General features: G+C 43.4%; 1 protein-coding gene across 1 annotated transcript in view; it reads right to left on the bottom strand.

Annotated features, from left to right (window-relative positions):
- Window positions 1-1476: 1476 nt before the first annotated feature.
- The window catches only part of ITGB3 (integrin subunit beta 3), a 100233-nt gene continuing 74301 nt past the window's right edge, over window positions 1477-27408 (bottom strand). Inside the window, exons 11-15 of the mRNA XM_077252694.1 lie at window positions 23196-23418; window positions 21392-21495; window positions 20016-20135; window positions 4289-4455; window positions 1477-2846 (exon numbers count right to left, since the gene is read on the bottom strand). Of these exons, the coding sequence (XP_077108809.1) occupies window positions 2775-2846; window positions 4289-4455; window positions 20016-20135; window positions 21392-21495; window positions 23196-23418 (686 nt within the window). The 3' untranslated portion in view covers window positions 1477-2774. The remainder of the gene's footprint in view (window positions 2847-4288; window positions 4456-20015; window positions 20136-21391; window positions 21496-23195; window positions 23419-27408) is intronic.

Raw genomic sequence — 27408 nt, forward strand, 5'->3', positions numbered from 1 at the left:
TTCTCATTGACTTGCATTATAAATTTCAGAGTGTCTTCCTAGCAGATAACATCAGAGGAATGGAAATGACATTTCTTGGTGTTTTTAGAACATATGAGCAGCAGTTACATTCTTCTGAGCATTTTCTGATCTTATTTTCAGGCTTCCGCTGCAGCATACTGAAAAAAAGACGGTTTGCACATACCCTTAGGAGCAGCTGACATAAAGGGATAGGACTGTTAATAATCTAATTATTCTCTTTAAAGTATTGTAACCATCTGCATGACACGTATTGAGCTTTTTGCCCCATATTTCTGTTGTGTGAAAAAAAAAATAAGTAAAAATGTAGGCACACATCATGTTTTTTTGCAAAACTTTTTTTCTACCTTTTTGCTATGTTTGATCATGGCTAGCTATGCAAATGAGTTTTTACCTAGATTTTTAAATTGCAGTTAAAAAAATAAAAAATAAAGTCGTAAACTTACTCCAGAACGTGGGATGGCATATAAAGTGGAGTAATATTTCTAGACAGAAGTGTGCGCCAAACTTATCAAATGTCGCAAAGAACAATTACTTTAAAAAGTCGGCTCCTAATAACTCACCCCTTTATTTCTATCCGCCGTGTTTCAGCTCTGTATGCTCCTGTGATGTCAGTTACATAGAAACACAGCAGATTTTAATGTCACAACCAGTTGCGTATTTTCCAGGCGGAAGAATTGTCTGGAAATTGTCCACTGGGTGGCAGCACACCCAAAGGCAGGAAATCCTGTCCACCCTACAGCTCCATATTCACTATCACCCAGCAGACGCCATTAGTGTGGAGGTATTACAGGAAGGTATTGAGCCTTGATTTACAGAAAAAAGAACACCTGAGCAATTTTTGCACAAAAAAACAGTTTATCATTGTTCTACAATAGAAATAAACTGGTACAGTGAAAACGCACTTTTGAGTTATAAGCCAGGATGGAGGGGATGATCGGTCATCACAGCAGAATGGCCTGTAAGATGACGTTCACTATGGCTGAATTCACACTATCGGTTCTCATTATGCTGTCTTGACAAGTAAGCAATGGTTCTTCTAATCACATCCTGGAGACACAAACACGCTGATGCCAGTTTTCAGCTTTTTATATATCACATAGATTGTGGATGTGGCAAAATGACTGTTGCTTGTGAAAGTGACATCTTTTTTTACATATGGAAGTAGTATGGCTCTATAGGCTCTAGTCTCTAAAAAACATTTTTTTCTGTAGAGATCCGTCCGATGTACCAGTCATGAGAAATCTAGTGTAGAAGCTATATGCAAATCAGCCAGATGTGCTCTGGGGGCGTCAGTGTCAGTGGAAGAAGCGCTCTAAGTGCATTGACACGCCCCCTGCGAACTTCCAGTCTGATTTGCATATGGCACCTATGTTTGATTTCCCTTTAGATCTCTAAAAAAAAGGATTTTTTCTTTTTAAATTGGGGCACAAGTGCCTGTTTATACAGCCCTACCACTTAAATGTGCTGACAGGTTCCCTTTAAGAAACATTACAGAAGGAAAGACAGATTTATATAACACTGAGAAAACTGGGCATCTGTGGCCTGTACAAATAATAAGGTAGAATATCACCCCAATGGATCTAGTCAGTGGCAGGGGTGTAACTATAAGCGGTTGCAGAGGTTGCAGTTGAACCTGGGTTCTGGAGCCTACAAAAGGCTCAAAAATGTTCCTTTGGCCCAAACGACAAGACCAATACTATTAAAAGTTGTTTGTTTACTGCTTACAATTTTGGCTGAAAATCATTTTTGGAGCTAGGTTTCGTCAAACAATTTTGCAGTGTTGCTGGCTGCAGAATGGGTTATCTGAGGATCTTACAGTGAGCTGGTCCTGATGGTCCAATGTGAGAGTTTTGAACTCTTTCATCTGTCCTTTCTGAGCTTTTTTCAGCTAATTCATGATCACAGACCACATTCAATTTCAATGTGCCGGGAAAGAAAGTCTGTAAAAGCCAAACCTTGCAAAATTTTTAATGAAACCTAATTATAAAAATGATTTTTAGCCCAAAATGTATGTGATTAAGTAAGACAAAAATGATCCAGGAGGTGGACAACCCCTTTCATAGTTGGGAGCCCTGCTGGAGTTTTTGCATTGGGACCTGAGAGCTTCTGGTTACACCACTGGTCAGGCAGCGACTTGGGGAACCTGCCTTGTTTTCGGCCTCTATTGAGGCACATCTTAAGGATTCTTCTACTTTGTTGAAACTCTCTAGCGTCATAGAAAACACCTTAAACAATACGGGATACTCCGTATATCTGGTGAATCCAATGTGAATGGATGTTTTACAAATTCTATGTCCCATCAAAGTTTTTTCTGATAGCTAAGATATGAAAGACGCAACCTTTCGTTATTCCGTTGATTCGTCCTAAGGGTGGAGAGGAAACAAGTTTTGTCCTGTTTGGGCCGGGGTCTGCCATGTGCTGCGGGGATGGCATTCCTGAGATACCTGTTGGATTTCTATACAAAAAAAATCATCTTCTATCTTGCTGGAGCAAATAAGGTTTCAGTGCTCAGAGCCAAGATGTGTCAGCGAGTCAAGGTCACAGACGTATAGACACAATCAGAGCTGTGCGGGGATGTAACTGTTCCAGCAAAGCCCCGGGGCCTGTTATACTGTATCTGGTACAATACTAGACGTGCTGAGGAGCACATGGTGGTGGCACTTGCTCCACAGTAGCTCGGCAATGTATGGGGCTTCACAGTAGGGGCTCTAGTCCTTTCCCACATTAGTCCATCTACTCTTCAGTGGCTTCGATCACTCTGGGTTCCCACGATATGTTATGTTGGTGAAGGTAGACGTGGCGCCTTTGTACAGCGGGTTGTGAGCCTGAAACAAGAAAACTGTTAGTAGGAGGCAACTAGCTTCATCACTTGTGTGGTACATATGTTTTTGAAAGTAAAGTTTGGTTAAGATCTAATAAAAAACTCATCAAAATATCTGCGTGGACATACTCTTACAATAATGAATTAGTCCTTTAATATCCAGGCCTCAAAAGGGCCATGATGAACAGAATTTTTTATTTTTTACTTTTTTAGATTTTGCCTCTCCATTTTTAATAGTTGTGCTGTGGCCTTATTTCATGCAGGAGAAATTGTATTTTTTGTTAAACTGGCCACAACATGGAATAGTGGCTGCAGAGCTGAGTGAAACGTGTTTTAGTTTTTAATTTCTCATCTCAGTTGCAGAGATATTAGCCTATAAAGTTTTGATTCTAATTTCCGCTTCAACCAAGGGGCCATTAGAAGAGATTCTTCTCTGGAGGTGGTTACTTTTTCCCCTGGAGGACATTGACATCATAAGCAGGAAGCATCATGCAGGGATTAAAAAAAGAGCACATCCCGAGAGAATGTCAGACCCAGATGTCTCTGTGTGAGACTTGTAATGACACACAGCCCTGCTCTCCTCACTGATCTCACTGCGGGGTAGGGGAGTAGAGCTGAGCGGTGTGTCATTACTAACACCTCTGCAACTGACAGTGACAGTGCTGTGGGATGAGAGCTACAGATACAGAAGTGTTTGTAATGACAAACAGCTCTGCTTCCCGCCTCTGCTTGAAATGTCAGTACACTTCTGTTGCTGTTTTAAATTATTTGATGTGATTTCTATTACATGCTTTGTTCTCCAAGAGATCAGAACAGAACTATGGGAAGTGATGTAAAATTGTAGTTCCAATTATGACTCATGCAGGGAAAAGAGACTTCCTCTTTTCACATTTTGCTATATAATATAATGCCTGCAGAATATTAAGAAAATAAAAATTATGATGGGAGTGCTTCTTTAATTACACCTGTTGATTCAATCATCCTGCTGCACACAGGAAATAAAAGCAACAGTTTCGATGACATAACGAAATGGGTGCAAAATCTCCAATTTCTTAAAGGCATAGATGCGCTTAACATTACGTGACTAACCTTCTGGAGAAGTTTCCCCAGAAAAATACCAGCAAAATGATCCTAATCAGCAGCATAATGGATATGTCCACATAATGGCAGGAAGTCTTTATACCCCAAGGGCTGAGTCCTGACCTTACGCTTTACCCATTAATTGGAGCTCGGTTCATCTCTCATCAGAAAATGTGCATTTGCCATGCTAAGAGCCTTTGCAGAAGAAAATCCCATCATACTTCACTATGGGAAAAAAGTTTTGCACTGACTGATTGTTACAAAGCTGCAGCTGTTATCAGACTATGGCTGCCATGGTGAAGAATTTAGTTTTTTTTTTCTTTTTACCCATAAATTATTTGTTAATAGTATGGTTCCCATTCTTACCGTGTCCCACTTAGCTTTTGACCTCTCCTCTTCAAATTTGGCAAATTCACGTCGGTCATGAATGGTAATGAGCAGCTTCCAAATTAGCAGCGCCACCAATCCCACAAGCAAAATGGCACCCATGACTGACATTAAAACCACAAGGATGTCAGGACCCTGAGGACATTCTGTGTGTAAAAAAGGGATATTAAGTATGTAAGTGAAGTGTGAAAATGAAAGACATAACTGTGATGCTGAGTCACTTCTCACGACCAAGCCGTGAGATAGGATAGTCAAGGAATCCGAGGTCAAAAGCCAGGAAAGTACATCATAAACAGAAGGAAGAGACAAAGGAATGGTCAGATAACGTCATAATATCAGGAATATAGCGGATCAGAGCAGAAGGAGTTAAACAGAAGGATGGTCAGGACAAGGTCCAAGGTCAGGCAACAAAAGATCTACAAACAGAACACAAGGCACAGAGAGATAAACTACACAGGAGCTGAATGTACATCTGGCAGAGGTCTGGGAGTAATAGCCCAGTTAAATAGGCTGGCAATCATCTGGGCCAACGAACACCTGGAGACAGCTAGTGCCTCCTATTCTCACATTGGACGGCCGAGCTGTCAATCAACACATTGACAGCTCAGCATGCTCCTGCACCAAACTGGACGACTGAGAAATGAATCACAGTACTGACAGCTTCGGTACGCCCCTGTACCAGACTGGACGGCTGAGCTGTCAGTAACTGCATCCCAGACACACTGACGGGTGCAACTGTGACAATGACAACTACTTTGTTTCCATTGCTACACAAACCCTTTAACTTCCTTAAAAATATACAGCTCTGGCAAAAATTAAGAGACCACCTCATCAAAACCCTGTCATGACCAGCCCAATCTCCAGACCTGAATCCCATTGAAAACCTCTGGAATGTAATCAAGAGGATGATGGATAGTTGTTGTGAATTTGCTTTTTGGCTCCCTCTAGTGGTTACTAGTTTTTTGACTCTGGTTTTTCTGTCATTCCTTTTATCCGCACCTGGGTCGTTAGTTAGGGGTGTTGCTATATAAGCTCCCTGGACCTTCAGTTCAATGCCTGGCAACGTAGTTATCAGAGCTAATCTGCTGTGCTCTTGTCTACTGATCCTGGTTCCGGTTATATCAGCTAAGTCTGCTATTTTGCTTTTTGCTATTTGTTTTGTTTTGTATTTTTGTCCAGCTTGTTCCTAATCTGTATCCTGATCTTTGCTGGAAGCTCTAGGGGGCTGGTGTTCTCCCCCCGGACCGTTAGACGGTTCGGGGGTTCTTGAATTTCCAGTGTGGATTTTGATAGGGTTTTTGTTGACCATATAAGTTACCTTTCTTTATTCTGCTATTAGTAGCGGGCCTCTCTGTGCTAAACCTGGTTCATTTCTGTGTTTGTCATTTCCTCTTACCTCACCGTTATTATTTGTGGGGGGCTTCTATCCTGCTTTGGGGTCCCTTTCTCTGGAGGCAAGAGAGGTCTTTGTTTTCTTCTACTAGGGGTAGTTAGATTCTCCGGCTGGCGCGTGTCATCTAGAATCAACGTAGGAATGATCCCCGGCTACTTCTAGTGTTGGCGTTAGGAGTAGATATATGGTCAACCCAGTTACCACTGCCCTATGAGCTGGATTTTTGTATCTTGCAGACTTCCACGTTCCTCTGAGACCCTCGCCATTGGGGTCATAACAGTTTGCCAGGACAGTATTATATGTTTAATGCATTGCAAAAGAGGGATTACAAGAAAGAAGATTCTGAGTTTTTTTTTTCTCCTCTCTCATTTTTTTTTCTTCTTCCCCTTTACCTCAGAGTGGCTTAAGCTTGCTGCAGACATGAATGTCCAGACCTTGATTACAAGTGTGGACCAGCTGGCTACTCGTGTGCAGGGCTTACAAGATTATGTTATCAGAAATCCTAGGTCAGAACCTAAGATACCGATTCCTGAACTGTTTTCCGGAGACAGGTTTAAGTTTAGGAATTTCATGAATAATTGCAAATTGTTTTTGTCCCTGAGACCCTGTTCATCTGGAGACTCCGCTCAGCAAGTAAAAATTGTTATTTCGTTCTTACGGGGCGACCCTCAAGATTGGGCTTTTTCGCTGGCGCCTGGAGATCCGGCATTGGCTGATATTGATGCGTTTTTTCTGGCGCTCGGTTTACTTTATGAGGAACCCAATCTTGAGATTCAGGCAGAAAAGGCCTTGCTGGCTATGTCTCAGGGGCAGGACGAGGCTGAAGTGTATTGCCAAAAATTTCGGAAATGGTCCGTGCTGACACATTGGAACGAGTGTGCACTGGCCGCTAATTTTAGAAATGGCCTTTCTGATGCCATTAAGAATGTTATGGTGGGTTTTCCCATTCCCACAGGTCTGAATGATACTATGGCACTGGCTATTCAAATTGACCGGCGGTTGCGGGAGCGCAAAACCGCAAATTCCCTCATGGTGTTGTCTGAACAGACACCTAATTCGGTGCAATGTGATAGAAAAACCGCAAATTCCCTCATGGTGTTGTCTGAACAGACACCTGATTTAATGCAATGTGATAGAATCCTGACTAGAAATGAGCGGAAAATTCATAGACGCCGGAATGGCTTGTGTTACTACTGTGGTGATTCTACACATGTTATCTCAGCATGCTCTAAACGTATAGCTAAGGTTGTTAGTCCGGTCACCGTTGGTAATTTGCAACCTAAATTTATTCTGTCTGTAACTTTGATTTGCTCACTGTCATCTTATCCTGTCATGGCGTTTGTAGATTCAGGTGCTGCCCTGAGTCTTATGGATCTGTCATTTGCTAAGCACTGTGGTTTTATTCTTGAACCATTAGAAAATCCTATTCCTCTTAGGGGTATTGATGCTACGCCATTGGCAGCAAATAAACCGCAGTATTGGACACAGGTTACCATGTGCATGACTCCTGAACACCGCGAGGTGATACGTTTTCTTGTTTTACATAAAATGCATGATTTGGTTGTTCTAGGGCTGCCATGGTTACAGACCCATAATCCCGTCCTGGACTGGAAGGCTATGTCAGTGTCAAGTTGGGGCTGTCGTGGTATTCATGGGGATTCCCTGCCTGTGTCTATTGCTTCTTCTACGCCTTCGGAAGTTCCGGAGTATTTGTCTGATTATCAGGATGTCTTTAGCGAGTCCAGGTCCAGTGCATTGCCTCCTCATAGGGACTGTGACTGTGCTATAGATTTGATCCCAGGCAGTAAATTTCCTAAGGGAAGACTGTTTAATCTGTCGGTACCTGAACATACCGCTATGCGTTCGTATATCAAGGAGTCTCTGGAGAAAGGACATATTCGTCCTTCTTCTTCCCCTCTTGGGGCGGGATTCTTTTTTGTGGCTAAAAAGGACGGATCTTTGAGGCCTTGTATTGATTATCGGCTTTTAAATAAGATCACTGTCAAATTTCAGTATCCTTTGCCGCTGTTGTCTGACTTGTTTGCCCGGATTAAAGGTGCCAAGTGGTTCACCAAGATAGACCTTCGTGGTGCGTACAACCTTGTGCGCATTAAGCAAGGTGATGAATGGAAAACCGCATTCAATACGCCCGAAGGTCATTTTGAGTACTTGGTGATGCCTTTTGGGCTCTCCAATGCGCCTTCAGTTTTTCAGTCCTTTATGCATGACATTTTCCGGAAGTATCTGGATAAATTTTTGATAGTTTATCTGGATGATATTTTGGTTTTTTCTGATAATTGGGACTCGCATGTGGAGCAGGTCAGGTTGGTCTTTAAAATTTTGCGTGAAAATTCTTTGTTTGTCAAGGGCTCAAAGTGTCTCTTTGGTGTACAGAAGGTTCCCTTTTTGGGGTTCATTTTTTCCCCTTCTGCTGTGGAGATGGACCCAGTCAAGGTCCGAGCTATTCTTGATTGGACTCAGCCCTCGTCAGTTAAGAGTCTTCAGAAGTTCTTGGGTTTCGCTAACTTCTACCGTCGTTTTATCGCTAATTTTTCTAGCATTGTGAAACCTTTGACGGATATGACCAAGAAGGGCTCCGATGTAGCTAACTGGGCTCCTGCTGCCGTGGAGGCTTTCCAGGAGTTAAAACGCCGGTTTACTTCGGCGCCTGTTTTGTGCCAGCCCGATGTCTCACTTCCCTTTCAGGTTGAGGTGGATGCTTCAGAGATTGGAGCAGGGGCCGTTTTGTCGCAGAGAGGCCCTGGTTGCTCTGTTATGAAACCTTGTGCCTTTTTCTCTAGGAAATTTTCGCCTGCCGAGCGAAATTACGATGTGGGCAATCGGGAGTTGTTGGCCATGAAATGGGCATTTGAGGAGTGGCGTCATTGGCTCGAGGGTGCTAAGCATCGTGTGGTGGTCTTGACTGATCACAAAAATCTGATGTATCTCGAGTCTGCTAAACGCCTTAATCCGAGACAGGCCCGCTGGTCATTGTTTTTCTCCCGCTTTGATTTTGTTGTCTCGTATTTACCAGGTTCAAAGAATGTGAAGGCCGATGCTCTTTCTAGGAGCTTTGTGCCTGATGCTCCTGGAGTCGCTGATCCTGTTGGTATTCTTAAGGATGGAGTTATCTTGTCAGCTATTTCTCCGGATCTGCGACGTGTGTTGCAGAGATTTCAGGCTGATAGGCCTGAGTCTTGTCCACCTGACAGACTGTTTGTCCCGGATAAGTGGACCAGCAGAGTCATTTCCGAGGTTCATTCCTCGGTGTTGGCAGGTCACCCGGGTATTTTTGGCACCAGAGATCTGGTGGCCAGGTCCTTTTGGTGGCCTTCCTTGTCAAGGGATGTGCGGTCATTTGTGCAGTCCTGTGGGACTTGTGCTCGAGCTAAGCCTTGCTGTTCTCGTGCCAGCGGGTTGCTCTTGCCCTTGCCTGTCCCGAAGAGACCTTGGACACATATCTCCATGGATTTCATTTCTGATCTTCCGGTGTCTCAGGGCATGTCTGTCATCTGGGTGATATGTGATCGCTTCTCCAAGATGGTCCATTTGGTTCCTTTGCCTAAGCTGCCTTCCTCTTCCGATCTGGTTCCTGTGTTTTTCCAGAATGTGGTTCGTTTGCACGGCATCCCTGAGAATATTGTGTCAGACAGAGGATCCCAGTTCGTTTCTAGGTTCTGGCGATCCTTTTGTAGTAGGATGGGCATTGATTTGTCGTTTTCGTCTGCTTTCCATCCTCAGACTAATGGACAGACGGAGCGAACCAATCAGACTTTGGAGGCTTATTTGAGGTGCTTTGTCTCTGCTGATCAGGACGATTGGGTGACATTCTTGCCGTTGGCTGAGTTTGCCCTTAATAATCGGGCTAGTTCCGCCACCTTGGTTTCGCCTTTTTTCTGCAACTCTGGTTTCCATCCTCGCTTTTCTTCGGGTCATGTGGAGCCTTCTGACTGTCCTGGGGTGGATTCTGTGGTGGATAGGTTGCAGCGGATCTGGAATCATGTGGTGGACAACTTGAAGTTGTCACAGGAGAGGGCTCAGCGCTTTGCCAACCGCCGCCGCGGTGTGGGTCCCCGACTTCGCGTTGGGGATTTGGTGTGGCTTTCTTCTCGCTTTGTTCCTATGAAGGTCTCCTCTCCAAAATTTAAACCTCGCTTCATTGGTCCTTACAAGATATTGGAAATCCTTAATCCTGTATCTTTTCGTCTGGATCTTCCTGTGTCGTTTGCTATTCACAATGTATTTCATAGGTCCTTGTTGCGGCGGTACGTTGTGCCTGTAGTTCCTTCTGCTGAGCCGCCTGCTCCGGTGTTGGTTGAGGGCGAGTTGGAGTACGTGGTGGAGAAGATCTTGGATTCGCGCCTCTCCAGGCGGAGGCTTCAGTACCTGGTCAAGTGGAAGGGCTATGGTCAGGAGGATAATTCCTGGGTGGTCGCCTCTGATGTTCATGCGGCCGATTTAGTTCGTGCCTTTCATGCCGCTCATCCTGATCGCCCTGGTGGTCGTGGTGAGGGTTCGGTGACCCCTCACTAAGGGGGGGGTACTGTTGTGAATTTGCTTTTTGGCTCCCTCTAGTGGTTACTAGTTTTTTGACTCTGGTTTTTCTGTCATTCCTTTTATCCGCACCTGGGTCGTTAGTTAGGGGTGTTGCTATATAAGCTCCCTGGACCTTCAGTTCAATGCCTGGCAACGTAGTTATCAGAGCTAATCTGCTGTGCTCTTGTCTACTGATCCTGGTTCCGGTTATATCAGCTAAGTCTGCTATTTTGCTTTTTGCTATTTGTTTTGTTTTGTATTTTTGTCCAGCTTGTTCCTAATCTGTATCCTGATCTTTGCTGGAAGCTCTAGGGGGCTGGTGTTCTCCCCTCGGACCGTTAGACGGTTCGGGGGTTCTTGAATTTCCAGTGTGGATTTTGATAGGGTTTTTGTTGACCATATAAGTTACCTTTCTTTATTCTGCTATTAGTAGCGGGCCTCTCTGTGCTAAACCTGGTTCATTTCTGTGTTTGTCATTTCCTCTTACCTCACCGTTATTATTTGTGGGGGGCTTCTATCCTGCTTTGGGGTCCCTTTCTCTGGAGGCAAGAGAGGTCTTTGTTTTCTTCTACTAGGGGTAGTTAGATTCTCCGGCTGGCGCGTGTCATCTAGAATCAACGTAGGAATGATCCCCGGCTACTTCTAGTGTTGGCGTTAGGAGTAGATATATGGTCAACCCAGTTACCACTGCCCTATGAGCTGGATTTTTGTATCTTGCAGACTTCCACGTTCCTCTGAGACCCTCGCCATTGGGGTCATAACAGATAGTCACAAGCCATCAAACAAAGAAGAACTGCTTACATTTTTGCGCCAGAAGCAGTGTGAAAGACTGGTGAAAAGCATGCCAAGACGCATGAAAGCTGTAATTAAAAATTATCGTTATTCCACAAAATATTGATTTCTGAACTCTTCCTGAGTTAAAACATTAGCATTGTTGTTTCTAAATGATTATGAACTTGTTTTCTTTGCATTATATGAGGTCTGAAAGCACTAGACTTTTTTAAATTTTGACCATTTCTCCTTTTCAAAAAAAAAAATAATACAAAATGTATTGCTTGGAAATTGAGAGACATGTTGTCAGAAGTTTATAGAATGAATGAACAATTTACATTTTACTCAAAAATATACCTATGAAGAGAAAAATCAGACAAACTGAACATTTTGCAGTGGTCTCTTAATTTTTGCCACAGCTCTATATTAAAAGAGTAACTAAACTTTAATTTAATTTTTATAAATTTGTAAAGTATGGAAAGTTATGAAACATTGCAAATCCCTGAACTGATATCAGAATGTACTAATTTCGAGTACCGATGATAGCAGTGAACTGGTCAGCTCCTGTGTCGCAATAAGCTGCTGCACTAAATTGTTTTGATTAGCTCAACACACAGAGGAGGAGACAGGGGCTGTCCCTTCACTGCCATCATCTGTACTCCAAGTGAGTGCGTTCTAATATTAATGCAGTTGAAGGCAGGCAAATAGACTGGGGAAAATCAGGGTTTAGATGCCACTTATAGGAACTAAGATAAATTCCCTAATCAAGTTAGTTGCAAAGTTTCATAATGTTCCATCCAAGAAAAAATTAGATTTAAAAAAATGTCTGCGACATGGAGACAAGAAGCCAGACACCACAAGGATGACTTCCGTTATTACTAGATTCTCTACTACTATTACCTCTACAATCACTATAATTCTCATTGATGGGAGAGAAGAGGAAACATGGGCAATTATTGTTATTGGTGCTCATTGTATAGCTAATGTAAAAACAAGAATGTAATTTTTTTAATGTGCTGGATCTGATTTTCATCCACTTTTGGTCTATGTGTCAATTTTTTACCATCAATGTGGCATCTCATATGCTTAAATAAAATCATGATTGCTCTGCCCATTGGACAATAAAAAATGGACAGCGCACACATAACACATGAATGGCATCCGATTGATTGTTTGACAGATCCCCATTCAATTGAATGGGGGATTTTTATCTGCAATTTGGAATAAAAACAGGTCTCAGGTTTTTTTTGCAGACAATGGTGAATGCACTGTGTTTGGTAGATTTTCAGTCCGTTAAAACACGAAACACATATCATATGAGAAAAATGGACTTCTGAATGGGCCTAAGTCAATCATTTTCAGATTACAAATAGAATTAATCTAAATAATACATTTACTGTATTTTTTCGGACTATAAGACACACCGGACCATAAGACTCACCCCAAATTTTCAGAAGGAAAATAGGGGAAACAAATAATGTATCAAATGGGGGTCCATCTTATAGTCTGAATTCAGCTTACCGGGCGAAATCGGAAGCGCTGGTGGAGCGTGGTCACAGGGGGTGTTCAGTGATCCCAGGCTGGTGCGGCAGGCACAGTGGCCTGCGGCTAATCCCATCCCAGGCTGGTTCGGCAGGTGTAGCAGGTTCGGCAGGTGCAGCAGGTTCGGCTGGTGCGGTGGTGGTGCTCTGTGGTGCGGGGGGCTCCGCCAGCATTGTGTGAAAGCCCGGAGGCCATAGCACATCCATTGCTGCGATGCGGTGGCCTTCGGGAAAATGGACGCCAGCCCGAGATCACATCTCCCAAGACCTCAGGACAAGATCTCAGGACGAGATCTCAATCTGAGCATGCGCTGCCCCCGGCAGCCATTTTCCTGAAGGCCGCCGCATCGCAGCAGATTGAGATCTTGGCAACGAGATCTCGTCCTGATATCTTGGGACACGTGATCTCGAGATCTCAATCTGAGCATGCACCACCCCCAGCGGCCATTTTCTCGGAGGCCTCCGCATCGCAACAATGGATGTTTGGGGGCCTCCGGGCTTTCACTAAATGCTGACGGAGCCCTCCGCACCACAGTGCACCACCGCTGACCCTGCCCCAAGAGCCTGGGAAGGGAGTGTGATCATCGTACCGGGACCGCCGCAGAATCACTCAGCTCCTGCTGCTGCCAGGGCCGGCGTCAACACCCGGCCTAGCCGGGCAATTGCCGGGGCCCTGACGAGACAGGGGGGCCCACTCACACAGTCATAGAGCCATCTGGCTGCTTTAACCCTTTCTACCCTTTCAATTTGCGCTGGCACAAGCATCTTCTCACTGTCAGTGCAGGGCCAGGCACACATAGGGGTTAATTAAGGACACAGCCAGCGTGACATTGTGGGCGGAGAGTTCTCCTGCTCTGTATCTCCTGACTGTGTGCACTCCTGAACTTATCAAGGAGACCGAGCTCCTACCAGCACCTGAGTGAGTGCAATGCTATATCGCTGTATGTTCTGACAGTCTGGGACTGGGTGACCTGGGGCGGCCATGGGCTGGGCGGCTGCAGCTGATATATATATACTACAGCAGCCTCCCAGCCCAGGCCCCCAGCACAGCCTGTATAGATACAGTGTATATAATATATATACAGGACAGGTGCTGGGGGCCTGGGCTGGGCGGCTGTTGAAGTATATACACTGCACAGTACCACTCCTGTCCTGTATATATACACTGCATAGCACCACTCCTCCTGTATATATACACTGCACAGTACCACTCCTCCTGTCCTGTATATATACACTGCACAGTACCACTCCCCTGTATATATACACTGTACAGTACCACTCCTCCTGTATATATACACTGCACAGTACCACTCCCCTGTATATATACACTGCACAGTACCACTCCTCCTGTATATATACACTGCACAGTACCACTCCTCCTGTCCTGTATATATACACTGCACAGTACCACTCCTCCTGTCCTGTATATATACACTGCACAGTACCTCTCCCCTGTATATATACACTGCACAGTACCACTCCTCCTGTATATATACACTGCATAGCACCACTCCTCCTGTATATATACACTGTACAGTACCACTCCTCCTGTATATATACACTGCACAGTACCACTCCTCCTGTATATATACACTGCACAGTACCACTCCTCCTGTCCTGTATATATATACACTGCACAGTACCTCTCCCCTGTATATATACACTGCACAGTACCACTCCTCCTGCCCTGTTTATATACACTGCACAGTACCACTCCTCCTGTCCTGTATATATACAGTGCACAGTACCACTCCTCCTGTCCTGTATATATACACTGCACAGTACCACTCCTCCTGTCCTGTATATATACACTGCACAGTACCACTCCTCCTGTCCTGTATATATACACTGCACAGTACCTCTCCTCCTGTATATATACACTGTACAGTACCACTCCTCCTGTATATATACACTGCACAGTACCACTCCTCCTGTATATATACACTGCATAGCACCACTCCTCCTGTATATATACACTGCACAGTACCACTCCTCCTGTCCTGTATATATACAGTGCACATTACCACTCCTCCTGTCCTGTATATATACACTGCACAGTACCACTCCTCCTGTCCTGTATATATACACTGCACAGTACCACTTCTCCTGTCCTGTATATATACACTGCACAGTACCACTCCTCCTGTCCTGTATATATACACTGCACAGTACCACTCCTCCTGTATATATACACTGCACAGTACCACTCCTCCTGTCCTGTATATATATACTGCTCAGTACCACTCCTCCTGTCCTGTATATATACACTGCACAGTACCACTCCTCCTGTCCTGTATATATACACTGCACAGTACCACTTCTCCTGTCCTGTATATATACACTGCACAGTACCACTCCTCCTGTCCTGTATATATACACTGCACAGTACCACTCCTCCTGTATATATACACTGCACAGTACCACTCCTCCTGTATATATACACTGCATAGCACCACTCCTCCTGTATATATACACTGTACAGTACCACTCCTCCTGTATATATACACTGTACAGTACCACTCCTCCTGTATATATACACTGCATAGCACCACTCCTCCTGTATATATACACTGTACAGTACCACTCCTCCTGTATATATACACTGCACAGTACCACTCCTCCTGTATATATACACTGCACAGTACCTCTCCTCCTGTATATATACACTGTACAGTACCACTCCTCCTGTATATATACACTGCACATTACCACTCCTCCTGTATATATACACTGCACAGTACCTCTCCCCTGTATATATACACTGCACAGTACCACTCCTACTGTATATATACACTGCATAGCACCACTCCTCCTGTATATATACACTGTACAGTACCACTCCCCTCTATATATACACCGCACATTACCTCTCCTCCTGTATATATACACTGCACAGTACCGCTCCTCCTGTATATATACACTGCACAGTACCTCTCCCCTGTATATATACACTGCACAGTACCTCTCCTCCTGTATATATACACTGTACAGTACCTCTCCCCTGTATATATACACTGCACAGTACCGCTCCTCCTGTATATATACACTGCACAGTACCTCTCCCCTGTATATATACACTGCACAGTACCGCTCCTCCTGTATATATACACTGCACAGTACCACTCCTCCTGTATATATACACTGCACAGTACCTCTCCCCTGTATATATACACTGCAGAATTTACAATAGCTATCACTCATGTAAGAAGTGAAATCTGGCATTGTACTATACCTATATTTCTCCGCTGTATCTGGGCATCATGAATCGTGATATATTTTAAAGGGGGGGGGGGCCCACTGAGACTCTTTCGCCCGGGGCCCTCAAAAACCTGGAGCCGGCCCTGGCTGCTGCCACAGTATTTCTAAATATATTCCGACTATAAGACGCACCCCCATTTTCCCCAAAACATTTTTAGGAAAAAACTGCATCTTATAGTCCAAAAAATACGGTGCTTTGCAAATACACTGCATTACCTATCTCCAGAGCTGCATTTATAATTCTGCTATTGCTCAAACTCACTTCCTGCATGTTTTGAGAACCTATTTAGTTTAGTCTTGCAATCAGGCACGCTGGTAGCATGTAATGGTAGCATCTTAAATACTGCGCGGCGAGGGAGTGGAGGAAAGATGAGTATAATTGTTTATTAGACAAAGATAACACAAATAATCACAAAATGCAGTTTTTATGACAGTCTTTATTATGAGGGGAAAAAGAAATCCATACCTACAGGAGTCTGTGTGAAAAAGTGATTACCCCTAAACCTAATAGCTGGTTGGGTCACCCGTAGCAGCAACAACTGTAATCAAGCATTAGCGGTAGCTGGCAATAAAGGCCCCGTCTCACATAGCGATTTACCAACGATCACGACCAGCGATACGACCTGGCCGTGATCGTTGGAAAGTCGTTGTGTGGTCGCTGGGGAGCTGTCACACAGACAGCTCTCTCCAGCGACCAACGATCAGGGGAACGACTTCGGCATCGTTGAAACTGTCTTCAACGATGCCGAAGTCCCCCTGCAGCACCCGGGTAACCAGGGTAAACATCGGGTTACTAAGCGCAGGGCCGCGCTTAGTAACCCGATGTTTACCCTGGTTACCAAAAAAAACAAACACTACATACTCACCATCTGATGTCCGTCAGGTCCCTTGCCGTCTGCTTCCCGCTCTGACTGAGTGCCGCCGTACAGTGAGAGCAGAGCGCAGCGGTGACGTCACTGCTGTGCTCTGCTCTCACTGTACGGCGGCACTCAGTCAGAGCAGGAAGCGGACGGCGAGGGACCTGACGGACATCAGATGGTGAGTATGTAGTGTTTGGTTTTTTTTACATTTACGCTGGTAACCAGGGTAAACATCGGGTTACTAAGCGCGGCCCTGCGCTTAGTAACCCGATGTTTACCCTGGTTACCAGTGAAGACATCGCTGGATCGGTGTCACACACACCGATTCAGCGATGTCAGCGGGACCTCAACGACCAAAAAAAGGTCCAGGCCATTCCGACACGACCAGCGATCTCGCAGCAGGGGCCTGGTCGCTGGTACGTGTCACACATAGCGAGATCGCTACTGAGGTCGCTGTTGCGTCACAAAACTTGTGACTCAGCAGCGATCTCGCTAGCGATCTCGCTATGTGAGACGGGGCCTTAAGTCTTTTACAACGCTCTTGAGGAATTTTGGTCACTCATCTTTTGCAGAATTGTTGTAATTCAGCCACATTGGAGAGTTTCCAAGCATGAACCGCCTTTTTAAGGTCATGCAACAGCATCTCAATCTGATTCAGATAAGGACTTTGACTAGGTCACTCCAAAGTCTTAATTTTGTTTTTCTTAAACCATTCAGAGATTGATTTGCTGGTGTGCTTTGTATCATTGTCCTGCTGCATAACCCTAGTCCACTTTAGCTTGGGGTCGCAAACAGATGGCCTGACATTCTCTTTCAGGATTTTTTGATAGACATCAGAAATCATGCTTCCATTTACCACAGCCAGTTTTCCAGATCCTGAAGCAGCAAAACAGCCCCAGACCATCACACTACCACCACCGTATTTTAATGTTGGTATGATGTTATGTCTATTCCAGATGTATGGGACATACACCTTCCAAAAAGTTCAACTTTTGTCTTGTCAGTCAACTTTATGTTCTTATTGCTCAACAGTGGTTTTCGTCTTGGAACTCTGCCATGTAGGCCATTTTTGCCCAGTGTCTTTCTTATGGTGGGTCATGGAACACTGACCTTTACTGAGGCAAGTGAGGCCTGCAGTTCTTTGGATGTTGTTGTGGGATCTTTTGTGACCTCTTGGATGAGTAGTCGCTGTGCTCTTGGTCGTCCAGCCACTCCTACGAAGGTTCACCACTGTTCCATGTTTTCGGAATTTGTGGATAATGGCTCTCACAGTGGTTCGCTGGAATCCCAAAGCTTGAGAAATGGATTTATAACATTTTCCAGACTGATAGATGTAAATTACTTTAGTTTCTCATTTGTTCCAGAAATTCTTATGTCTAGCTTTTGAGGAACATTTGGCCTACTTCACTTTGTCAGGCAGGTCCTATTTAAGTGATTTCTTGTTTGAGAACCGGCTGTGGCAGTAATCAGGCCTGCGTGTGGCTAGGGAGTTTGAACTCAGCTTCCCAAAGATCTGATAAACCACAGTTAATTTATGTTTTAAGGGGGCACAATCACTTTTTCACACAGAGTCCTGTAGGTTTAGATTTCTTATTCCCTTAATAATAAAGACCTTAATTTAAAAACTGCATTTTGTGTTTACTTGTGTTATATTTGTCTAATACTTAAATTTGTTTGGTGATCTGAAACATTTAAGTGTAACAAACATGCCAGAATGGGTCCAGGACTAGGCTAGGATGAGGGACATATATACCAGGATGGAGGGCATATGTATACCAGAATGGGGCCAGGATGAGGGACATATATACCACGATGGAGGGTATATACATAGGACTCTGGGATGAGCTGTTGGAATGGAGCTGTGGCTGAGCATGAACTCCTCTCCGCTCTATTCATTCTGTATGGGACTGTCGGAGATAGGCTCATATCAGCCAGTATGTTATTCAGTGTGATTAGAAAGGAAAGCAAGGATTGAAATCTTGTCCACACTTTCTTGCCTTCTTACAGCTTCAGCCATACTAGTATAGTCCTAACAGATCTCATGTAGGAGCTGATCTGCTGTACCAGCTGGCCAAGGGTTAAGAGCTCAGTCTCTGGATTTTTGATGCAGCCCATTAGAAGGGGCAGGAAGAATTCCAGTAGAGTTTATGTTTTTCTCACGCACCTCCCTCCCGGCATCTGGGACATGTAAGAGTCTGCGGCTGTGGGTGGGAATTATAAATAATTTCCTGCTTAATTTCTAGACTAAAAATCCTTTTTAACATCGCCAGTCACCTACAAGCTGGATATTGAAGGAGCACTCTGGAGATTTTTTCATTTTTTTCCCCTCTGTTAGAAATCTTATGTATGTGTAATGAGTCCAGTAAAATACCCACCGGTCACTGTTTTCTGCTGTTTTCAGCAGTCTGTTCCGGCTCCACATGTCTGCATTTGGGACCTGCCGAATCACACTGTCTTCTCTGTGGGGGCGGCTCTTACTTTCTCATCCATCATTTCCAACTTTAAAAAAATGTGCAATTTTTTTGGTACATTTTGCACAAATGTACTCCATTTACCCTCCCCTGTCGTATTTTTTATAGTTATTTTTTACTTTTTTTTTGCACAGTTAAAGAGTACCATGCAGAATGTTAAAGGATTATGTGACTTTTAACTCTTAAAAGGCTCCAAACAAGCAAAAGAGCGAACAAATATATTTTTTGAATTTGCACAAAATTTACACCATGTGTGATTTTGATGAATCTGGCATGAAATCATCCAGCGCAAAAAGAACAGATGACGACTTGGGGCTATGGATTTAGATTTTACCAATCCAGCAACTTTTTCAAGGACACCTCAGCCAACTGGAAAACTTCTCTGTACTGATGAGGAGCAAAAAGCCAGAAACTCTGCCATCCGTGGTCCCGTTTAATAGCCCTGGTGGACTTACAGGGTGACTAACTACAGATGCCACTAAAGAGACAATTTTCTTCTTTCTTTAGAAGGCTAATTTGCATAGTTTTTCCAGGGAGCATTTCTTGTAAGCCTCGCTTTATCCCTTCAAGTAAACCTGTACCTTCCAAAAGTAAACTTTACCAACAAGTTAAATCCTGAAACAAATGATAGTAAAGTTTCTTTCCACAGCTGACGACTTCACAGATCGAATGTGACCACCTAATGTCTGATCATAATAAACAACATGCTTTTTTTAAATGCTGGAAAGCAAAAATACAAGTCTACTCCGTTATATCCAGCTGTATGTCAATGCATTATTAATTAATATTGTAAGTTATCTTCCGATGGTCACGGTCATATACGGCATGTTCTGAAGGACAATAGTAGAAAACTCTTACTAGATGTCGCATGCTTACCTGCTTCATTAATGACATACAATAGAGACTTCCCACTGGAGTCCTCATGGTACTGGAACCGGACCACACAGTCATTCTCGTCCTTATAGGTGCAGTTTACTGCATTCTTCCCATTGTCAACTGGAGGCGAAAAAGGAAAAGAAATAAACACCTCAAACATGTGTCTACAAATAAATGGAGTTTCTGGTATGTTTCTTACCCTAAGTCATGTGACTAGGCCCTTTAAAGGGCTGATATTGACTTTAGGATTGCTACCTCCAATAGGTGGCACTAGAGTTCCTGACCTTCTCTATGAAGAGGCTATTTGCACAATTGCATGGCTTTCATGTCTCCCTATGCCGCCTTGGTGCAGTCTAGAAGAAAACCCCTATCAGAGGCCTCTCTCCCAGCCAACTCAGATCTCCTGCTTTGCACTGATGAGGGGCAAGCACCACAAAGCATGTATCTGAAAATGGAGTTTGGATTTTTATCCTAAGCCATGTGGCAAAGCCCTTTTAAAGGATCGATATTTACATTTTGGATTGCTACTTCCAATACTTCCAATAAGCAGCACTAACCTCTTCTACTCTGAAGAGGCCATGTTCATATTTAAATTCCCAGAGAAATATTACATGGCCTAGAAGTCTCCCTACGCCAATTTAGTGCTCTCCATAAGGTAAGGAGAACCTTTACCGGTTAGACCCCCTTTCAGAGGCCTCTCATCCAGCCAAAATAGACCTCATGCTTTGCACTAACTAGGGACAAACACACTAAAACCCATGTCTGCAAATGGAAATTTTGGTTTGGCTTCTTACCCTAAATATTATGGCAAGACTTGTTAAAAGGTCAGTATTGACTTTTAGGATTGCTACATCCAATCGGTGGCGCTAGATTTCCTGTCCTTTTCTCTCTGAAGTGGCTATTTGCTAAAAGAATGAGATTTGAGCTGGATATCCAATCTAGGATTAAAGTCTTCTTCAGTAGTTCACAGACCTAGTTAGATAGAAACCCATCATAGCATGAGGTATACATCTGACAGGAGGGGTCACCGACTAATTGTAGCTGAACACTACTTAACCCCCCAGTCGTGTCTATCGGTAGTGCCAGATCAGCTCTAATCAAGTGACTGTGCCTAAGCTGCAATACCGGGTACAGACCATGGTCATGAGTGGCGCGATTTCTGTAAAAATAAATCAGCCATACTTTCTAGTGCCACTTCTTTAGAATATAACCCTTAGGTGTCACACTGCTGACTTATACTTTAATGAGCCTTGTACTTAGGATAGTTTTTTGAAAACTGGTCATATTGCTGGAAAGATTAAAGGGAACCTGACGGCCGATTCATGCTGCCAATGTCGTGCCAATTCTTCCGAATTCTGAAAGGATGCATTACTTACCAAGCTCTGTCACAGATATGATCTCATCACGGCAAATTCTTTTGCACGTAGATTCATCTTCAATCCATGGACCACGCTCAAACTTCTTGCATTCCACACAGCCCCTGATTTACAATGGTAGATATCAGTGACATACACTAAAATACCACATAAAACATCACTCAAAATAAAGATTGTCTGTATTAACTTGTCTGTACATTAATGGTAACATTCAGTTAGCCCTAACCATATACACAGTACTGTGTGTAGCTTCTCATAGGAACTAGTGCAAAGTATGAAAGATCATTTATAAAGTTCTGTGTTTCTGCAGCTACCACTAGAGGGAGCACAGGAGCTTACCGCATACTCCTTTACATATACAGTATGCACTAAGCTCCATATCTCCTCCTAGTGGTGAATTTTATATTTCAATTCTATGGATATAAATGAAACTTACAGCTCTATACCTTTGTTTTAATTTTTATTTCACAAATCAATATTGCACGTGAAAATAAGCATCATTGTAATATATCTTATTAGAGAAATCTGCTTCTTTCCACCGATCTTTAATTTTCCAAATGCTCATTTCACTGGTAAAATCTGTATTTGGGGTGAAGACAGACGTTCCCATTACTAAGATAGGAGATGACATTCTATGTAGAGGGGAGGAAGAGTGAGGGGCCAGCACCAGAGCACCTTTTACATAGAACTGCCATCTCCTATCTCAGGGGTATCGTTTCTACTTATGGAGAGTGACATACCATCTCTGGCTTGTCAAGGTAAGGGGGCTTATTAGCCGTGCAATGCTCCTCTGGGAAATTAAATATGCAAATTGCCTCTTCTGAGAAAAAGAGGACTTAACTCTATAGCGCCACCTGTTGGAAGTAGTGATCCTACAAGTCACAGTCAACCCTCTAACGAGTCGTGCAATATGACTTAGGATAAAAGCCAAATCAGCCAACAGGTGGCGCTATAGAGTTAAGTCCTCTTTTTCTCAGAAGAGGCAATTTGCATATTTAATTTCCCAGAGGAGCATTGTACGGCAAATAAGCCTCCTTACCTTGACAAGCCAGAGATGGTATGTCACTCTCCATAAGGAGAAACGTTACCCCTTAGACCCCAGTCCAGAGCCTCTCACCTAGCCAAATCAGTTCTCATGCTTCGCACTGACGAGGGCCAACAGCCCGAAACACCGTGTTTGCGAATTGAGATACTGATTTGGCTTTTATCCTAAGTCATATTGCACGACTCGTTAAAAGGTTGATTGTGACTTGTAGGATCGCTACTTCCAACAGGTGGCGCTATAGAGTTAAGTCCTCTTTTTCTCAGAAGAGGCAAATTGCATATCTCCTATCTCAGTAATGTAACAATTTATTTTCACTGCTGAATACAGATTTTACTCATGAATTGAAAATTTAGAAAACGAAAAGATCAGTCCTGGAGGAGAAAAAAAAAAGCAGATTTCTCTGATAAGATATATTACAAAGTTGCTTATTTTCACGTGTACTATTGATTTATGAAATAAAAATTAAAACAAAGGTTACTCTTTATGTCACTATAAACATTTATTATGAAATCCATCACAACAACATTTTTATTCTATTTCGTTCTGAGTTCAAGGGTGGACATTCCCTTTAAGGAACCATAGTAGTTAACATGAGTAATGAATAAAAGCAGCAATACTCCTTTTTTCCCCGGAGGCACTTATATGTGATTTATATCTGTAGGCCAGTGAAGAAATATAACACTGATAAGGAGTAGGAAGATGCTACAGGGAGTAGTTATGTAAACTGCATACCAAGAGGGTGCATGCAATAAAACTCACTTCTTAAAGGTACAGGCATCTGGGCAAGTTGGGCATTTTTCACAGGTGTCTCCATATGAACCAGGTTGGGTGCAGTCGCACTTCCCGCAGACACATTGCCCCCTTCCGCTGCACAGGAGCCCACTGCTGGACATACACATGTCTGTGCGGGTGGTGCAGTTACAGTAGTCCCCCGTCCAGTCGGACTCACAAATACAATCCCCGCAGTTACACTGTCCATGTCCTGGAAGGTAGAAAAGAAGAATGTATGGGAGGTCAGATATAGAGGAAGGAGAATGAACTCTACAAAGTTAGGGTACCGTCACACAGTGTCATTTTTATCGCTACGACGGTACGATTCGTGACGTTCTAGCGATATCGTTACGATCTTGCAGTGTCTGACACGCAGCAGCGATCAGGGACCCTGCTGAGAATCGTACGTCGTAGCAGATCGTTTGAAACTTTCTTTCGTCGCTGGATCTCCCGCTGTCATCGCTGGATCGTTGTGTGTGACAGCGATCCAGCGATGCGTTCGCTGGTAACCAGGGTAAACATCGGGTTACTAAGCGCAGGGCCGCGCTTAGTAACCCGATGTTTACCGTGGTTACCAGCGTAAAAGTAAAAAAAAACAAACAGTACATACTCACCATCTGATGTCCGTCAGGTCCCTTGCCGTCTGCTTCCCGCTCTGTCTGTCTGCCGGCCGGAAAGTGAGAGCAGATCACAGCGGTGACGTCACTGCTGCACTCTGCTCTCACTATACGGCGGCACTCAGTCAGAGCAGGAAACAGACGGCAAGGGACCTGACGGACATCAGATGGTCAGTATGTACTGTTTGTTTTTTTTTACTTTTACGCTGGTAACCACGGTAAACATCGGGTTACTAAGCGCGGCCCTGCGCTTAGTAACCCGATGTTTACCCTGGTTACCAGCGAACCTCGGCATCGTTGGTCGCTGGAGAGCGGTTTGTGTGACAGCTCCCCAGCGACCACACAACGACTTACCAACGATCACGGCCAGGTCGTATCGCTGGTCGTGATCGTTGGTAAATCGTATAGTGAGACGGTACCCTTACTTACAGAGTGAGATCTGTTTTGCTCAAACTCCTGTCTTTACATTATGTGCTTAGAAATTACTTAAATTTCAAGACAATTCACACTGCGGCTTTTTCCAAAGGTTAAAAACTTCAGTTTTTCAAGCAAAAGACGCTCCTGTAATCTCTCATTCACTCTGGAGTTTTGTAAGCCCAAATCATATTTTGTTAGAATTTTTTGATCATTTTCTATGGACTTTTTCTACTTTTTATAAGGGTTTTTCAGAGTTTTTATGGTCGTCTTTTTATTGGGGGTTTCTGGACTTTAAAAAAAAAAAATATCAAACTCTGAAAAAAACACTTGTGTTTTTAGAAGCGAAAATATTGACAAAACACTCAAAAGGCCTGTGTGTGATTTTAGCGTTCCCATTGATTTCTACTGCAAACTACTGAGCATCTTCTTAGTGGAAATTGTCTGAAGAAAGGACATGTTGCTTCTTTTAAAGGATGTTTTTATTATGTAATCCCAGGACAGCATGGGGTAGAGGCTGAGACACTGATTTCAGTGATTAGTCACTTATTAGGCTGTGTGCTGTTTCAAATTCAATCAGTGTTTTATGAGCAGGATATTATCACTACTGGACTAGCTGCCTGAGTGCCTCCTGGTCCAACCACGCCCCCAGCACTGATTAGCAGCTTACTGTCAATATACAACGTACATAGAAAGGGGGTTAGTGCTGTGGGCAGGGGCAGCTTTCTGAGCTCTGCTTCATCTACAGCAGACAAAACTCTGATTGTATCACTGCTCCACCAAGTAAACTAAGTGATACATCGCTGTAATCAGGGTCTCTTTCCCTACATTATGCTGCTCTCAGATAAGGTAGTCAAAATCTTGTGACAGATTCCCTTTACATGCTTGGTGTCATTTGGAAGCCATAAATATAGGATTTTCTTTGGAGAGAGAGATGATGATATCAATTTTTATGTGTTTGATTTTTGCTGTTCGGCCCAACATGAAATTATGTTCTGTGTACAATATAAATTGGGATCAAAGAAGTCATAGCAGTGTACATATTTGATCACTTTGGTTTGACAATGTAAAAAGAGTAATAACTATATACAAAGGCACTGAGATATTTGGCAGGGGCACAATCCTTGTACTTTGAAAATTGTCACATGACAGATCCAACTGGAATTTTGGCAATGGAAGCAAACATGAAGTTTATAGAAGAGGAATATCACAACTTCAGTGGTTTAGACTTCCCGATTATCCCACACAGTCTGCCTACTGCATCCTGTTTTAAAACCAAAAATTACAACCTTGTCCCTCATAATTATATTATTCAATTTAAGACCTACAGTGCGTACGGAAAGTATTCAGACCCCTTTAAATTTTTCATTCTGTTTCATTGCAGCCATTTGGTAAATTCAAAAAAGTTCATTTTTTTCTCATTAATGTGCACTCTGCACCTCATCTTGACTGAAAAAAAAGAAATGTAGTAATTTTTGCAAATTTATTAAAAAAGACAAACTGAAATATCGCATGGTTATAAGTATTCAGACCCTTTGCGCAGTATTGAGTAGAAGCACCTTTTGAGCTAGTACAGCCATGAGTCTTCTTGGGAATGATACACCAAGTTATTCACACCTGGATTTGGGGATCCTCTGCCATTCTTCCTTACAAATCCTCTCCAGTTCCGTCAGGTTGGATGGTGAACGTTGGTGGACAGCCATTTTCCGGTCTCTCCAGAGATGCTCAATTGGGTTTACGTCAGGGCTCTGGCTGGGCCAGTCAAGAATAGTCACAGAGTTGTTCTGAAGCCACTCCTTTGTTACTTTAGCAGTGTGATTAGGGTCATTGTCTTGTTGGAAGGTGAACCTTTGGTCAAGTCTAAGGTCCAGAGCACTCTGGAAGAGGTTTTCATCCAGGATATCTCTGTACTTGGTCGCATTCATGTTTTCTTCAATGACAATCAGTTGTCCTATTCTTGCAGCTGAAAAACACCCCCATAGCATGATGCTGCCACCACCATGTTTCACTGTTGGGATTGTATCGGGCAGGTGATGAGCAGTACCTGGTTTTCTCCACACATACCGCTTAGAATTATCACCAAAAAGGTCTATCTTCATCTCATCAGACCAGAGAATCTTATTTCTCATAGTCTGGGAGTCCTTCTTGTGCTTTTTAGCAAACTCTATGCATCCTTTCATATGTCTTGCACTGAGGAGAGGCTTCCGTTGGGCCACTCTGCCATAAAGGCCTGACTGGTGTTGGGCTGCATTGATAGTTGACTTTGTGGAACTTTCTCCCATCTCCGTACTGTATCTCTGGAGCTCAGCCACAGTGATCTTGGGGTTCTTCTTTACCTCTCTCACCAAGGCTCTTCTCCCATGATTGCTCAGTCTGGCTGGACGGCCAAGTCTAGGAAGACTTCTAGTGGTCCCAAACTTCTTCCATTTAAGGATTATGGAGGCCACTGTGCTCTTAGGAACCTTGGGTACTGCAGAAATTCTGTTGTTACCTTGGCCAGATCTGTACCTTGCCACAATTCTGTCTCTGAGCTCCTTGGCCAGTTCCTTTGACCTCATGATTCTCATTTAGTCTGACATGCACTGTGATCTGTGAGGTCTTATATAGACAGGTGTGTGCCTTTCCAAATCATGTCCTGTCAGTTTAGTTAAACACGGCTGGACTACAATGAAGGAGTAGAACCATCTCAAGAAGGATCACAAGGAAATGGAAAGCATGTGACTGAGTGTCTGAGCAAAGGGTCTGAATACTTATGACCATGTGATATTTCAGTTTTCTTTTTTATTACATTTGTAAAAATGTATACATTTCTTTTTTTTTTTCAGTGAAGATGGGGTGCAGAGTGTACATTAATGTTGAAAAAATGAACTTTTTTAAATTTACCAAATGGCTGCAATGAAACAAAGAGTGAAAAATTGAAAGGGGTCTGATACTTTACGTACCCACTGTATATCTCCTCCTATTACTCCATATTACCTCCCTCCCTATAGTCTCCTCCTATTACTCCATATAACCTCCCCATATATCTCCTCCTATTACTCCATATAACCTCCCATATCTCTTCCTATTAATCCATATACCTCCCTATATCTCCTCCCTATTACTCCTATAACCTCCCTATATCTCCTCCTATTACTCCATATACCTCCTATATCTCCTCCTATTTACTC

The sequence above is a fragment of the Ranitomeya variabilis genome, chromosome 4, assembly GCF_051348905.1.
Source record: "Ranitomeya variabilis isolate aRanVar5 chromosome 4, aRanVar5.hap1, whole genome shotgun sequence".
Taxonomy (NCBI): domain Eukaryota; kingdom Metazoa; phylum Chordata; class Amphibia; order Anura; family Dendrobatidae; genus Ranitomeya; species Ranitomeya variabilis.